Source organism: Mytilus galloprovincialis, chromosome 9, assembly GCF_965363235.1.
Source record: "Mytilus galloprovincialis chromosome 9, xbMytGall1.hap1.1, whole genome shotgun sequence".
NCBI classification, from domain to species: domain Eukaryota; kingdom Metazoa; phylum Mollusca; class Bivalvia; order Mytilida; family Mytilidae; genus Mytilus; species Mytilus galloprovincialis.
In genome coordinates, this window is record NC_134846.1 from 33,117,683 (window position 1) to 33,133,044 (window position 15,362).

Consider the following 15,362-nt stretch of genomic DNA (forward strand, 5'->3'; position numbering starts at 1 on the left):
CGTACGTCCGTTTGTTCGTCCGTGCGTCCGTTCGCTTCATTTTAAGTTTTGACCACAATTTCACGGTCCACTGAACATAGAAAATGATAGTGCGAGTGGGGCATCCGTGTACTATGGACACATTCTTGTTTGACATTATGTTAAATCGTATTTTTTAAGCTTACACTACGGCATATGATTGCTTATTGTTGAATATTGTACAGTAAAATATAGCTGCTTACATCCAAATCAATTTACGTCTATGTGATATTGTCACTAGAAATCATACCACATCTTTGTATTCCTATTTAGTTTAAAACATATCATTTTAATAAAATTAAAAGCAGCATTCAAACAGAGGTGAAATTCTAAAGAAGATTACATTGTTTAAATTTTTTTCTCAGGATTTCGCAATGAACGAAAAAGTAATTGGCTTCTGGAAACTGGAGAAGAAATGGTATAATGCAACAGTCCTAGAAAAAACTAAATCAGGTAAACCATGATATACATTAAAGGGAGATTACAAAAGAACGATGAGTAATGAGTTGATTGATTGTCAGGTAGTTTTTTTTTTTTGTTGTTTAAGGCCACATTGTGCACTCTAGGCTATATCATAGATATATGAAGATGTTGTATGTGTGCCAATGAGACAAGTCTCCATCCATGAATTTTTTTTATAAAAGTAAACAATTATAAGTCAAGGTATGGCCTTCAACACGGAGCTTTGGCTCATAGCGAGCAGCAAGCTATAAGGTGTCAGACCACCAATTACTCCCTCAAATTTAGAACGTAAAAGTAGGCCTACTCGGGACAAAAAATAGTGCATTTGATGTCATTGTTTACTTAAACTACACAACAAATTTGCAGAAATGAAACTTTTGGTGAAAGAGAAATATATTAAGACCATTTTGAGCCCAAATTTACTTGTCTATGAGTTGATATTAAAAATTGAGGATTAATGCGCTCCATAGTATACTAATTTAAGATTTCAAGAAAACCAGGGGTTATTTTTAGTGGTACATCCATTCGGAAGGTCTCTTCTTTCTTATATGGCTTTAAAGGTATGTCGAAAATTGGAATGAAGAAAGGTGATACCTGTACGATTCAGGACATACCTGGTTTGTAAGAGGTTAAACTTAAGATAAAAAATTTAGAAATCTATGAAAATTGCAAAATTTGGTTGAACAGATAGGGACTTTTAATTGGTGGTCTCACACCTTTTATAACGGGCCCAAAAAAATTACTAGTGTAAAACAATTCAAACAGGAAAACGAAGAGCGGTCTAATTTATATAAAAATGACCGTTTGCATTTATTGGCTGAGAAAATTGGCGTATCTGGAGAGAACACAGAGCATCACATGTCCAATCAACAGAACCAATGCACATATCATTCGAAGTAAAAGACTCACTAAGGAGTCAACATTTCGATAAAGTCTAGGGAAACATCATATGAAAGGAAAGATGTATATATATTTGATCTAATTGTATATGCATAATTTGTGTTTGGTTTTCTGTCCCTTTGATTGGATAGTCTCTATTTTACAGGTTACAAAGTCGTATTTGCAGACGACAACTTAGTAAGAGTGTTAGGTCTACAGAATCTACGACAAAAGACATCGAGATGAATTCAGCTGAAGGTGTTTTGTTTAACAAAACACTTTCATATATATATGAACTTACAAGAAACTCACAAGTCATCTGATAATGTTCTCAAAACAGGATATGATAAACAATATCAACAACAAAAGGAAGCTGTATTTCCTTGTCCTTGAACAAAAGACATTTAACATCAGTCAAATGATCCTATATATTTATACATGTATACAAGAATGAACAAGGTTATATATGTTATTTAATCTATATTGGGACATTATCATGGTATCTTAATGACAAAAAAACAAACATTCACATAATTAGCTTGTTTGGTCTGAATGTGCTTGTAATTTAATATGACAAACTGTATGTAGAATAAGAAGTAATTATCACACCATCAATGAGACAACATCAACGACGAAAATAAATAGATGAAAAAGTATGCAAAAATCATCAACAACAGATAGATGTGCATAGAATCGCCAAGTGTGTTACAACATTATGCACATAAAGCTGTTCAATATAGTTGCAATATTAAAATATGTAACAATGTGTCATAGAGCATTTTTTATAGTAATTAGTAAACACAATCCTAGCATATTAAAATTTATGATGATGTACTTGTGCAAGTTATTGAGTTTCATCATTAACAGAATTACTTTTATAAATTCACTAAAACATAACCACCGTTTACATACAGGATAGATATTTTCTGAACATCAACAGCTTCAGGAAAACTATTTGAAATTTGAAAATATCGATATTTGGTATAACAAATTGATTGGAATTGATTTTTAGTAGTGCGGTCGGTAGTGTCTGCTTATTACATTTTAAACAACCATAGATTTAAATTTCTTGTTTGTGTGCGTTTTGTGGGTTTTGTGGTTTCGTAAGAATATAACAATCCCTTGTGTTTTTGTGGGTTCTTGTTGCTTTGTCTTTGGGTTTCTATGTTGTGTTTTTACTATTGTTTGTCTGTTGGTCTTCTTTTTAAACCATGGCGTTGTCCGATTATTTTCGACTTATGAGTTTGAATTTTCTTCTGGTATCATTTGCCTCTCTTTTAAGGAGGTCTATTCCTAATGATGACGATTTAAAGTAAGCTCCTCGTGTTTAAAAGCAATCTGTATTCAAAACATTCTGCCTTCTTCATACGGATAACCACAAAATATTCAAACATTTTGTCAGGAATCTGATGTTCAGTATATGTCGTTTGTTGATGTGGTTCATAAGTGTTTCTCGTTTCTCGTTTTTGATATAGATTAGACCTTATGTTTTCCCGTTTTAATGGTTTAACGCTAGTCATTTTGGGCCTTTTATAGCTTGCTGTTCGGTAGGAGCCAAGGCTCCGTGTTGATGACCTTTTTATACCTATAAAGTTTTTTTTTTTTACAAATTGGGACCTGGATGGAGAGTTGTCTCATGGGTACACATTTGTTTCATAAGTAGTCAACTGTCTAAACACTGTCTAAATTTCACGACTTGGGATGACAGTTTTAGTACATACAATTATTTGATTTGCCGTAAATTTGAATCGTATGAGATTATGGGGAAATTTCCCCAATTTGAAGTCAACAATATCTAATATGAACATGATGAGATTATGGGGAAATTACCCCAATTTGTAGTCAACAATATCTAATATGAACATGATGAGATTATGGGGAAATTTCCCCAATTGATAGTCAACAATATTTTCTATGATTTGAACATAATAAGATTATGGGGAAATTTCCCCATTTGATGGTCAGCAATATTAAAGCTTGTATTTTCCAATTAATAATCTTATCGTGGTAATTTCGGCATTCTGATGTTTTTGGTTGTAGATGTGAATGTGGGGATATTTCCCCATTCTAATGTTATTGGTTTTATATGTGTAGTGTATGTGGGGATTTTCCCCACTGGTACGTTTTTCAATTCAAGAATACTAGTTTTCTTCATTGAGTGGGGAGATTTCCTCAAATTTGATAAAATCATGTAAGCGCATTTCCATTAACTTATAGATTTGTTGACAAAAAGTGTTTATTTCAATTCACATCGTCAACCGAATTTGAAACCACCAAAAAAAGAGAATAAAATAGAAATTCTCTTTTTCAAATAGAATGCGTTTTAACTGTAACAGAGCTTTTTGGATTGCAAACTTATTTATTTTTTATTTTCAATTCTATTAACCATATTTTACATCTAAGGTTATTTCAAATAAATATCTGATATTCAAACAGATTAGAATGGATAGTTTTACTAGTAACAGATTAATAACAAGCAGATGCTATCTAATTTGCCGATTTAAGCGGTCTCTTTTGAAATTAAAAAGTCGGTGAGATCAATATGCTTCAATCAACCAACAAAGATGGTTGCCTACTATGAATAAAATAATCTATGGAAAATATTTTTATACTTCATTGTTGGTAAAATGCTTTTTTTTTTTAGGGAGGAGGGTGTCGTCCCCATCTCTCTCTCGTCCTGAATTTGTTGTTATTTGACTTTTTAAAACTCATTTTCTCTTCCAAAACGGTTTCATATATCACAAACAAATGGTTTGGTCCAGATATTTACGATTGTTCTGTTGAAATAACTTGTTACACATATGAATTGTAAGTACATAGCACGCAAATTCTCTTATTTTACTCGAAAGTCAGTGTGAAAGGAGGTCAAAGTTTGAAATTTTTTTATCAAAGTCGTCCTTCCAAGGCGTGGTAAAAGCGTATCTGCAAACTTAAATATACCCTGTCTACCAATACGGTAGCGAGATATGATATACGTGTCATTTACAAGGCTCCGTGTTGAAGGCTGTACATTGACCTATAATGGTTTACTTTTTTATAAATTGTTATTTGGAAGGAGAGTTGTCTCATTGGCACTCACACCACATCTTCCTAAATTGTCCAAGATTTCAATCCTTCCCTGAAAACCCTTTGTCATCGAAAGATTCGGCGTCGGTTGTACCTTAAAGTATGCAAGGCAACGGCTATCTTTTATTTAATGATCGCTTTGCGACAGGTTTAACCACACGTTAATAGCGTTCGCGATTCACACGCAATGTACGACCATCACAAATTACGATTGATTTATGAAACGGAATTTAAGCGTTACGTTTGCAATTGGTTAAGGTGGTACCTAACACTACAGGGAGATAACTCTGTAAAATCAGCAGAACGTTTTAATGACGTTGTGTTGTTGAGGGAATATTTTATAAAAGCTTCTCAATGATCAAAATAAGTGTTCGTCAAACTACGTCTATATAACCAGTGTATTTTTTTCTGATTAAACGGTTGGTTCAAATTTTTTTGAAAATTTTATATTTTTGTCAAAGGATCAAAATAAATATTTTGTCAAAATTTAAAGAAAAATAAACGTGCATAATTGATTTTAGTTAAGGTGTTGGTACCACCTTAACGTTTAAACGTACGCTTACGATCGTTTTATGAAACGACAGCCAGATTTTTTGTTTATTTTGCTTTTCATTTTGTGTGAGAAATATAAAGATACAGTTAATTTGAATGACTGTAACTCGTTTGCAGATATCAAAAATATACCTGTAGCACCAGAAGTTAGTGATTTGTAATCAAATCATTATGAGACTCAGAAATAACACTTTCCAGTTTCTGCGGAGACTTTGCCAAGATGGAAATAACAAGGAGTCTCATTCGAAGTTTTTTATAACATTTTCTTTGTGTTGAAAAAACTAAACATAAAAAATTCCCCCTTTTATTTTTATTTTGAAACAACAAGAGTGTGTCAAATTACTATCATTGGTCTAGATTCCACATGTTTTTTTATTGGTTTCACAGCAAATTGTAATAAGTACAGTTGTGGACATCCATGACGAATGACAATTAGGACAACAATGAAGAACGATAATTATCTATCCCATAAAAATGCAAACATAGTAAAATATTTCAATTCTTTCAAAATTATGTTAATTTCATTGATAAATGAATGGTGAAAAAATATATTAAAGTCTGCTTACAGTTGTGATAATTTTATTTGTAATGTAGAACGTGTAGACTGCAGTTGTAATTTTGAACGCGGGATGTGTGGTTGGACCGTTGTCGGTCCGGATAGGTACATATGGCAAATTGGTAAAGGAAAAACTCGTACATCAAATACAGGACCAAATAGGGATCATACAACTTCAACTTGTAAGTACACACATATTAAGGCTACATCGTAGAACAGAATTTGTTACTGAAGTATAGAGATTGAGGAAATAATTCTACATATAAGAAAATGCCCATACCAAGTCAGGAATATGACAGATCTTATCCATTCGTTTGATGTGTTTGCGCTTTTGATTTTGCCATTTGATTCCGTTATGAATTTTCCTCGGAGTTCAGTATTTTTGTGATTTTACTTTTTTTCAGTTGTTGTCGATTGTTGCTCTCAGTCATATTTGTTATTTTAGCATAGTTCATGGTGTTTTTTTTTTTTACATACCGGGGTCATCTATAGCCTACAGTACGATATATAATTTGCTCATTGTTGAAGACTGTCCGGTGACCAATAATAGTTGTTACATATGTAACATCCTCCACTCTCGATCTGGGGATAGTTGGAAAGCTTATCACATTTCTTTTTTTTTATATATATATCAAGGACAACTTTAACAATAATTAATAAAACATTTATAACACTGTGACGGAAAAAAAAGAAAAAAAAGCATAAAATCCATTATCGGTCTTTAACGATGAAATTGACAAATGTGTTCAGATATAATTTTGTATTTGTTTAAATGAAAGTATGCCTAAGCAAAATGAAGGAAAATAAAGTCGTAAATGCTTGCATTTGGCACTGTGATTTGTTGCTGAAAATATTTCCACAGTATGTGTGTGTGTGTTTTACGTCAGCAGTCATCATTTTACTGTATATATTTTAAGGACAAGTTCAAAAAGTCACATCTGAAATATCTTTTTTAGTGATAACTTGATCCGTTGATTTCTATATTCTATTTGCAAGGATTTTATGTCGTTGATACAAGTATACAAGACGAGAAAAGACAAGACAAGAAACATTCTTTATTAAAGTCTCACGACTTGTTACATAAATGTACAACAAATACAGCACAGGAAAACATCAAGAGCTACTCTACAAAGACTTATAAACTATTTTATTAAAATATAATACAAAAGCATGCTACTTATCTTGAGTATCAAATACACTTTCGCTTTAATGAAATCCCATTGCAGATTTTGGCAGCATCAAATACTATATTTTCATTTTTGAAAAGAATGGTCAAGTTTCCCTTATCAGAAAAAAATATTCTCATAAAAAATGCTAGCATAATTAAAAATAATATAACGAATATAAAAACATACAATATTGCTTATTATAACAAACATGTTTGTCATCTTTAACGCCATCAGCACAGTTTAAGCATACTCCATTTTTAATATCAATATTTTCATAGCGATCAGTTTCAATTCTGATGGGCGCTACTCTACACACGAATTCAGAATGGAATTTCCCAAAACAGGACCAGACAGTTGAGAAAAAATTCAATAGAGACCGACACTAATAAACTGTCAACGCTATGAACAACCAAAATAAGTACTGTTTATACATGTTAGAATAGTACATACTTGTAAATTTCTTGCGAAATGAACTTCTATTAAGGACGTGATAGGAATTAATGAACAATACATTTCTACATATTATATATATTATATTTGTATTATATTATAATACAAATATAATAACCTTGATATTTTGTCTCTTTGACAGATTCCTCATTTACATTCTCAATTTTACATATCTTTATCTTTATTGAAATATTGAATTTTGACTCTCGTTTATTGTAGCATATGGTCACTTCATTTACACAGAATCCAAAACTGATTCTTCACTAAATGACGAAAGCGATTTGTTAAGTGAGTGGATAATACCGAGTACGAAACAGTGTCTGTCATTTTGGTATCACATGTATGGGAAAAGTATCAACAAATTGGTGGTATACCAAATGAATAGTAATTATAAATTTGAACTATGGAACATATCAAATAATCAAGGAAACAAATGGTATTTCCAGTCACTGACACTCAGAGATATAAGACCGTATCAGATTAAGTTTAAAGCAATAAGAGGCAAATACCACACAAGTGACATTGCTATTGATGATATTGTTATTACCAATAATGACTGCAATGGTAAGTACATGAAATACAAGAAATACAGACATAATTTTAATGTTAACTTAGGTAACTGTTTTTATTTTGAAACAAAACCGACACTCACATGCCAATCCACCATGGAGCTCATTGCATGTTCCAAAGTTGGTCGGCAGTGGAATTTAAATCAAGATACACACTAAATTCACACATCAAAAGACAAACGATGCCACGACATATATATATATATATATATATATATATATATATATATATAACTCGTCTAAACATCAACCCAACAATGTTAGATCTGTAAATTTGCTTTCGCAAATTTTTGGTTCTTCCCTCGCCGGGATTCGAACCCATGCTACTGTGATATCGTGACACCAAATCGCCTGCACTGCAGTCGTCCCGCTAGACCACACGACCACCTGGTCTCTTAAAAATAGAGCTTTCGCTGGCCGTGTGTTACCTTTCAAAGTCAGTTTTAATCTAGCGGCGTACTTCAGTACATGATATATAAGGCATACAGATGTTATTGTTACAGATCAGCTAAATTATCTATAGTAAAGGATCCTACAAATTAATGTAATATACAGTCACAGAAAATAATTATATTTATAAGTACGTCTGAGTCAGTGACAACCCTACAACAGATGTATCCATCGGATCGCCATCAATGATGGTGATACATGGCTGTGTATATAATGTATATACAACTCGTCTAAACATCAACCCAACAATATTAAATCTGTAAATTTGCTTTCGCAAATTGTTGGTTTTTCCCTCGCCGGGATTCGAACCCTTGCTACTGTGATATCGTGACTTCAAATCGCCTGCACTGCAGCCGTCCCGCTAGACCACACGACCACCTGGGCCCTTACAAATAGAGCTTTCGCTGGCCGTGTGTTACCTTTCCACGTCAGTTTTAATCTAGCGGCGTACTGCAGTACATGATATATAAGGCATGTATATATATATGAGGACGACGAAAAGAACAAGTTCACAAAATGCTACAATGAAAACTAAATACTGATCAACACCAACTTCACCTAAAACTGTGGTTAATATCTAGTGCTCTGGAAGGGTAAGCATGTTCTGTCATGCTCCCAAATCGATTGCCGTTATTGATTGCATTTATAAAATTCATTGACAGTCCTGTAAACCAATGATGGTTAGAGCTGGTTCATTTTACATGTACACAGCACCTTTATTTATAACTTAATCGAAATTCCTCTCTTGTGAACACTTTTTGTTTTTACAAAGCAAGTGCTTCTTTTAACGTTTGTTTCCGTGTATATTCAAGAGCAGAACGAAACTTTTTTTTCTTATATTTAAGGTTGTATACATAAAGTTTAATAATTTAATAATTCTTTACACGATAACCTGAATAAAAACGAATCTTTTAATTTTGAAATTCGACAAAAACGTATACCGTATCCATACTAAACCGTACGGCTGTCAACAATGAGCACAACTCAAAAGCATATACTGGGCCATAAAAGGCTCCGACATGACAAAATGACAAAATGTGAAACAATTCAGACGAACAAAGAACGAACGTGAACGACCTGATTTATGACCAAATAATAAAGTAAAAACGGATATACCAGACATAAAACAAAGATAAGCACCGAAGAACAGGCTCCTTATTTGGAACAGGCTTATACATAATGTGGAAAGTTAAACATGTTCGTGAGCGCTAAATCCTACCTATAACACGAGACAGTGGTGAAGCAGCACAAAAATGTACTAACATAAGGACAATATACTTTTAATTTGCAATCAATACACATACAATGGATGTAAAAACGTCACAAACAGACTAAGAAAAGTATGAATTGTTAACTGGTTATCATTATTTGTATGTCCTTTCAGCTTTTTATCTTCAAATAGATTGTAATTTTGAGACGGACATTTGCAAATGGTCAAAAGATAGCAATAATATATATGAATGGATAGTATTTTCTGGTAGTACACCGTCTAAAGATACTGGACCTGAAAGTGATCACACTCTTGGTTCATGTAAGTTTGTTGTTAAAAGAATGTGTAAGTTCTATGGCAGTTTTGATACCGCCTTAACGTTCTTGAGCCGTACAAACCAAATTAAAATATGAATTTTATTTATTGTCTGTGTTTTGATTGTTTTAATTTAGCCCGTATTTGCATTTGAACGAACACAGTATCACGGGTGTCATTTGGTTTATCGAGAGAAACGATCGTGAAAGAATGTCTAACGTTGGTTAAGCTAGGTTCACACTGCCGATCAGACCAACTCGATCAATCTCGATCAAGACAAATTAAGCGATCGGGAGACTGGTCTGTCTCAATCGACAAGAATGATCGGGTGGTCTACCTTGGTCGTCATCGATCTGACTTTCTACCAGAGAGTTTTTGACATGTCAAAAACATTCGAGTAAGGATCGAGAAGCCAGTCACTCGAGAAGAGATCGAGAATTCATCGAGTAGCGATGGAATTGATCTGGAAAGGATCGTGAAGAGATCGAGTTTGGTCGGAATACAAATAGTTTACCGATCACTACTCGATCATTTCGATCTTTGCTCGACTTATATCCGATCAATTCCCGATCAACGACGACCTGTACGATATGTGGTCAAGATTAACTCGACTAATGCTCGATCGCTTTATGATCACTGCGACTTCTATATTTTTTTCATCGCAGACCAACTCGACCAAAACCCGATCTCTACGCGAGCACATTCGATCACTCTTCGATCTCTACTCGACCATACACGAGTATCGTGACTGCTACACGATTCTCTAAAAATATGTGCAGCTCTGATAAACTCTCATAACTTTGTTTTTTGGAAAAAATATATTGCCACTTTTTATTTTTAACTGTACACAAACTTCTCCATGTACAGTACGCGTCTGTACTTTTGCAAGAAGGTGTAAAATTTTAAAAGAGGGAACACATATACCAAAGGAACAATCAAACTCAAAGGTCAAACCGACACAGCCATAGCGAAATACGAAAGCCGATGAGAAGACAAACAGAGGGCTACATAACACAACATAAAAAAACACTTAAAACTTAGCAACACGAAACCCAATATCTCAGGTGTTTCGGAAGTGAAGTAGATTCTGCATTTTGGCCCTAGAGGATTTTTCAAATATGAAAGTAATTGTGCATTAAAATTCAGCTGATGACTAATTTAGCCTTCAAAGTTGGTTTTTAAGAACATCAATGTTATTTTTAAGCAGTTAAATGGGCTATTTTGTTTGACTGTCCGTATTTTCCGTATGTCCAGACATTTTTGTATTATAAAATGAGATGTTGAATAATTGCCAATGAGACAACTCTCCACAGGACACCAAATGACACAGAAATTAACAACTATAAGTCACCGTACGGTCAAATTTTTACAAACACTTTTTGATACGATTAAAATTCTATTTTTGGCAAAATTGGGGAAAATATGTGACATTTTTTTACCCCTTTTAGCAATATAAAAAAGGCAGGTTGTTGCCATAAATACATCAAAAAGAAATATCTTGAACAATTCACCTACTGGGTATCAGATCTATGGAAAATACTGATAACATACATATGCACATATATGACACAGTAAGCTTAATTAGTAAGAAAGCAAGGCAAAAGGGATTGTAATTTTTATGTATATTGCTATCTTACATCAGTACTTTTCCAGTGACAAATCTCATTTTGAAGAAAAGAGCAATAAAACTCTCATAACAAATCAGAGTCCTACTTTACTTTCAGGAAACTTTATAACCATTTGATCCTATTTGTTCAGCTCCTGCAAGTCTCTCATACTTTTGATTTTGACATTTCATTAGGGACTTTCCGTTTTAAATTTTTCCTCGGAGTTCAGTATTTTTGTGATTAGCATTTATACTGCCCACACAGTGGTCGCCTTGTCAGTCACTGCATGATCTAGATTGTTTGGCACCCTTTGCTGTCTACCTCTTTTTGTTCGTTTTCTACGCTCTCTTCAACTCCGTCACAGCTATTATTAACCTGTCTATCTGAGCTCTAACCACCTTGCCAAACATTCCAACTGCTTTATTTCCATGTAGATATGTTGAATGTATAATTTTACTCAGACCTTCTGTGAACTACTGAATCTAACTAAATAAACGGGGAACGTGTCCATCGGACACAAATAATGCTCCCGCTTGCATATAACGTTTATAAAGAGTCATTCCTCAAGAACGGTAAAAGTGACACCACCCACAATTCGCTTTTGATCTGAGTTTTATGTTATTGCGTTTCATTAAATTTGGTTGAAGCAAAATAAAATTAGAGAACGGAAACTAATTGTTGGGACGCACGTATACGTACCTACTGACGGACAAGGGTAACATGTAATGCTTCCTCCGATGCAAAGGGTGATATAAACAAAAATCCGATGTTTTTATACTGAAATTGAACATACCCGACCAATGCCCGACTATCCCTACGACCCCTATACGATCAAGTCGATCTGGTCTGGCCGAGGTCAGGCTGAGATCGAGTATAGTTGATTTGGTCTAGCTAGTCGAGTAAAGATCGTGTAGAGATCGTGAATTCGTCGGAATTATCGAATATGTATTCAATTAGTGGTCGGGTTTGAGTTGTGATGGAGTCGTGAATGGTCGGGTTAAGATCGTGTACAGTCGGATAGCACTCGGGTAGAAGTCGTAAACAGGCGCGATCAAGAATTTGGTCACGCTTGGTCGTGGAAATTTGGACAATCGGGATCATCGAGTTGATCTGATCGGCAGTGTGAACCTAGCTTTAAGTATTGCGAGACGATCGTGAAAGTTCTGGTACCGGTGACCTATAGCCATTCTTCCCCAATGCCAATTTATCCGGGGGGGGGGGGGGAAACTGGATTGATCCATTTTTTCCCCCGGAAAAATTGGAATGATTCAACTTTTCCCCCTCAGCGTGATGGGGGAAAACCAGTATCAGGCCAATGTTTCCCCCTAAAAGTACGAGAAGCTAATTTTTCCCGCTTGTAATATAACGTCGGCGACGTCAGACTGGAATGGAATGACTACGAACGTGTTTTTTATGTCCTATGAGACAATGCTACTTACAGTTCATATAAAAAAGCACGCAGGGGACAAACTTTAACTGCAAAAACCTGTATCATATTTAGTAAGATTGTGAAACGACAGATATGACTATAATTTTGAAGCTTAGTTTACTTACATCATTGAATATGGTCTAGCTATTCGAGTAAAGATCGTGTAGAGATCGTGAATTGGTCGGAATCATCGAATAAATATTCAATTAGGTCCGCTCCGCTAATTTTTGCCGAAATTACGGGCTTTGGACTTTGATAAATTGTTAAAGATCACAGTTACACGGATTTTTTTTTCGAAACGCTTTCAGATATGGGGATGATTTTTGGTATATGAGTTAATCAAGATGAGTTGCAGATCAAGTTGAAGTTTTTTTCCGCTCGGCTAATTTTTGCCGAAATTACAGGCTATGGACTTTGATAATTTTTTGAAAATCACAGTTGTACAGACCTTTTTTCTAAATGCTTTCAGATATTGGGTTGATTTTTGGTATGTGAGCTAACCATGATGAGTTACAGATCAAGTTTAGGTTTAAGTTTTGTTCCACTCCGCTAATTTTTGCCAAAATTAAGGGTTTACAACTTTGAAAATTGTTGAAAATCACAGTTTTATGAACTTTTTTCTCTACGCCTCCAGATTTTGAGCTGATTTTTGATATGTGAGACTACCATCATGTTGGTGTCCACATGTGTTATTGAAATTGCAGATTTTTCAACTTTTTGAGACGGGGCCATTCGTGTCGCTTTGACACATCTAGTTGGTTCTGTTTGTTTTCAAACATTTCTTAAGAGCAAAAAGAATTAAACCAATCTTCAGATAAGAGACAACCATGAACAGCAGTATTTACGACGACAATCATCTATTTCAAAACTTGAATGTTTACATGTGTAACAAAATGAACCATGTCAATTGCAGCATGAATGTGATAAAGTGAAATCAATGTCAAGTTCAGTTCAAAATTCTGAAGCATAGAACAACTCGTACACTTCTGTTTCAAATTGGACAATGTTTTGTTATTTGTTTTTACTGTTGAAAGTAGTTGTTATGGTAAAATAGATAATTTTTTATTCACTTTGAGCGATTAATTATTGTTGACTATTCGAAATTCTTTTTTGCAAACCCGTCTGCAGCTGAATGTGTGATTTTAATTTTAATACGCGGGCCTCAATGGATTTGAAATCGAAAATAAATGCAAAAAATGTGAGTTTTGTGTCTTTAAAAGCACACACAATATACAGAATTAATTGTAGGATAAAGACAATAACTGGTTATGGTCTTTAAGTATCAGCTGTATTAGACCTTTTCAACAACTCTCGACACCTACAGTTGAGAACGACTATGACAGGTAAAATGTGAGGGGTCGTCTCAAAAATTAAAGATCATTATTGATTTTATTGCTTTCATTGACAATGATACAACTAACGGCATACAGCGTCCAAGTAACATGTTTTTTTCTAATTTATTTAAAAGAAAATGATGGACTTTAAGTCACATTTCATCTTTTTAGACGTTGAGCTTCTAGCTGTCCTGGTGGAATTGGGGAAAATGAAAAGAACAAAGCATGTTTTATTGTTGTGGATATTTAATTAAACAATGTTTTATGTCTGTTGACAAGGGCGGCACATGTTTCCACAATGTCTGTTAGTTTTGGCATTGGGTGCCTCCATAATGTACTCAATACTTTGGATATTTTCAATTCACCAATTTGGTATTCCACTTCAGTTCTGTATTCATCAATCACGCGTTAAAGTTTTCTGCTCTTTCTCTTGTTCTGGCTTACGATTAATTTGAAGTGTTTGAAATATAAATTTAATTCCATTGGCAGGTATGTACCAAAAAAATGCACTGCTTAAATGTTGTAACATTGAGAGGTGAAGTCAATTATATTATTTTCAAAATTCATCAAGGAAAAACATCAATTCTAACAAGATATCTTGAAGCGCAGAAGTCCGTCGCTGATAAAAAAAAAATGAGATGTGATATTCGACCTTAAAAATCATTAAATCAATATGATTATCCCTCCAAAATTGAATATGTACGTCGACTAAGGTGAAGATTGCTTAAAACATCAAGTTGGTCGTGTTCACAAGTGTGATACGGCCAGTAATTATTATTTTCGTAAATTATGAAAAATTCATAAAACTTTTTTCACCAAAAAATTAATCGTTATTGGCATGCGGCAAACTCATAAAATTAAAGGGATGCAGAATGATTGCAGTATCTTCTAATCAATCTAACATGAAATGTCGTGTAAATACATACAAAATAAGAAGATTATACGACAGAGACGTATATTTATTTATTTATTTGGTTGATATATATTCTGAAGCTATATAATCAAGACAGTATATAACCGCCAATCCAATATGTTACGCAATGATAATCATGATGGTTTTTGTCTTTGATACGACCCATCCATTTTACCTGTAAACTGTAGGTGTCATTAGTCGGTTTCGAGAGATGTTGAAAAGGTCTAATATTTGTACACGGCTCGAAACAGGAGTAATAGCTCGATAAAGCTCGCATTACACCTGTTTCTTAAACTCGTACAAATACAGCTGATATTTAAAGACATGAAACAGTCAGTGTCTATATAATATGGGGTATTCTAAGTGCATCATCGGTTTCGTTA

General features: G+C 34.0%; 1 protein-coding gene across 1 annotated transcript in view; it reads left to right on the forward strand.

Moving 5' to 3' along the window:
* LOC143046536 (MAM and LDL-receptor class A domain-containing protein 1-like) overlaps positions 1–15,362 on the forward strand; it is a 65,548-nt gene that overhangs the window by 36,501 nt on the left and 13,685 nt on the right. The window contains exons 3-5 of the mRNA XM_076219692.1: positions 5,572–5,715; positions 7,372–7,716; positions 9,556–9,702. Of these exons, the coding sequence (XP_076075807.1) occupies positions 5,572–5,715; positions 7,372–7,716; positions 9,556–9,702 (636 nt within the window). The remainder of the gene's footprint in view (positions 1–5,571; positions 5,716–7,371; positions 7,717–9,555; positions 9,703–15,362) is intronic.